General features: G+C 69.8%; 1 protein-coding gene across 1 annotated transcript in view; it reads left to right on the top strand.

The window, feature by feature from the left end:
- The window catches only part of MNEG_13831 (hypothetical protein), a gene marked incomplete at both ends in the record, with an annotated part of 2116 nt that extends 1009 nt beyond the window's left edge, over window positions 1-1107 (top strand). Inside the window, 4 exons of the mRNA XM_014037696.1 lie at window positions 71-183; window positions 403-662; window positions 802-879; window positions 976-1107. Of these exons, the coding sequence (XP_013893150.1) occupies window positions 71-183; window positions 403-662; window positions 802-879; window positions 976-1107 (583 nt within the window). The remainder of the gene's footprint in view (window positions 1-70; window positions 184-402; window positions 663-801; window positions 880-975) is intronic.
- Between the last annotated feature and the right edge of the window lie 544 nt (window positions 1108-1651).

Genomic DNA, 1651 nt, shown 5'->3' with positions numbered 1-1651 from the left:
AAATACAGCATCCACCCCGTTGTCCCCACACACCCCACATTCCCTTCCGCGCCCCCCCCCCACCCCCCAGCTTCATCGCGTCTGTCCCCTCGGGCCAGCCCATCATGCACGTGGTGGGGCCGTCGCTGCAGCAGCTTGACAGCAGCGCACTCGCTGCGCTCCTCAAAGAGCTCGGCCGCCAAGGTAAGGCGCGCCCCACACCACCATTCCCAATCCCTTTGCAACCGCCTCGCACCACATGCGCACGCCTGCACCCGCGCAGACCCGTAGCCGCCGCCTCCATCAAACGCGCCGCGGCCCCCCTCAGCGCCCTGCGGCCGCCGGCCCATGGCCCGGACCGCGCCGCCCGCTGCAACCCGGCCCCTGGCCCGAGCGGCGCGCCTGCCCCGCGCCCTCCCGCAGGCCTGGCCACGCGCGCTGTGGAGGTGTTTGACCACCTGCGCGGCGAGGGTGGCCTCGACACGACCCACCTGCTGGACATATACACCTACACCACCGCCATCAGCGTGTGCAGCAGCAGCCAGCAGCTGGAGCGGGCGCTGGAGCTGGCGGCGGAGATGCGGTCGCGGGGCATCAGCTGCAACGTGCACACATACAGCGCGCTCATGAACGTGTGCATAAAGTCGAACGAGGTGCAGCTGGCGCAGGAGGTGTACAAGCAGGTGGGGGCGGGGCCCAGGGCGGCCGTTTTTTAGGGGGAGGGCCGGCTGGCGAGCCTCGCGGCATCCTCGCTCCCACCTGTCAGGCCGGGCCGCCGGGAGGCCGCGTTCTCGCGGCCCGCGCCCGCCGCGGGCTCTCAAGGCGCCGCGCCTGAGGGAGCCACCGCGCGGCGCCAAGCCGCAGGGTGGCCGCGGGGCGCTGCTGCAGGCCTTCGAGGCCGTGCGGGCACGCTGCCATCGCACACGCCCCCCTCCTGTCCAACCCAGTCACAACCCTCCTCTTTGATCCGCCCCTCCCCTCTGCTGCTGATCCCAGATGCTGGACGAGGGCTGCACCCCCAACCTTGTGACGTTCAACACGCTGATTGACCTGTACGTGAAGACGGGGCAGTGGCAGGAGGCCATAGGGGTGCTGGACACACTGGAGGAGCACGTGAGTGCGATCTGAGGTCTGAGGTCTGAGATCAGAGATCAGACTCAGAATGTGATCTGAGCAGAGGTTTTGTCCGGAAGGGGAGGAAGCCGAGGCGGCCGCTGACAGAGGCTGGGTGGGCGGGGCTCGGGACAGTAGAAGGGTCGAGGCGCACGTGGGGCGGGGCAAGAACGTCACGCTGTGTGGCGCCCTGCTGCAAGCACTTCTCTGTGCCTGGTCGTCAGCCGGGGCCAGCCAGCCAGCTGTGCTGCGGCTCACTGCTGTACCGGTGTCCTCCAGACCCGTCTGCACCAATCCTCCCCCCAGCCCCTCGTCTCCGGCCAGCGATCCCCACCGAAGCGACCCGACACCACCACCACCACCACCACCACCACCACCACCACTGCCACCGCATTTGTGCACCAGCTGCGCGCGCCAGACCCCCCCCACACACATCGCACCCTCACAGCACCCAACCCCCGCAGCGGCCGCGGCTCGGCGCGCCCCTAATTCGTCTCCTCACCTTCCAACCCGCACCCCGCGAACGGCGCCCCCGCGGCCCCTTCTCGCCACCCCCCCC

The sequence above is a fragment of the Monoraphidium neglectum genome, assembly GCF_000611645.1.
Source record: "Monoraphidium neglectum strain SAG 48.87 unplaced genomic scaffold scaffold04076, whole genome shotgun sequence".
NCBI classification, from domain to species: domain Eukaryota; kingdom Viridiplantae; phylum Chlorophyta; class Chlorophyceae; order Sphaeropleales; family Selenastraceae; genus Monoraphidium; species Monoraphidium neglectum.
This window is presented reverse-complemented; position numbering and strand designations above follow the sequence as displayed.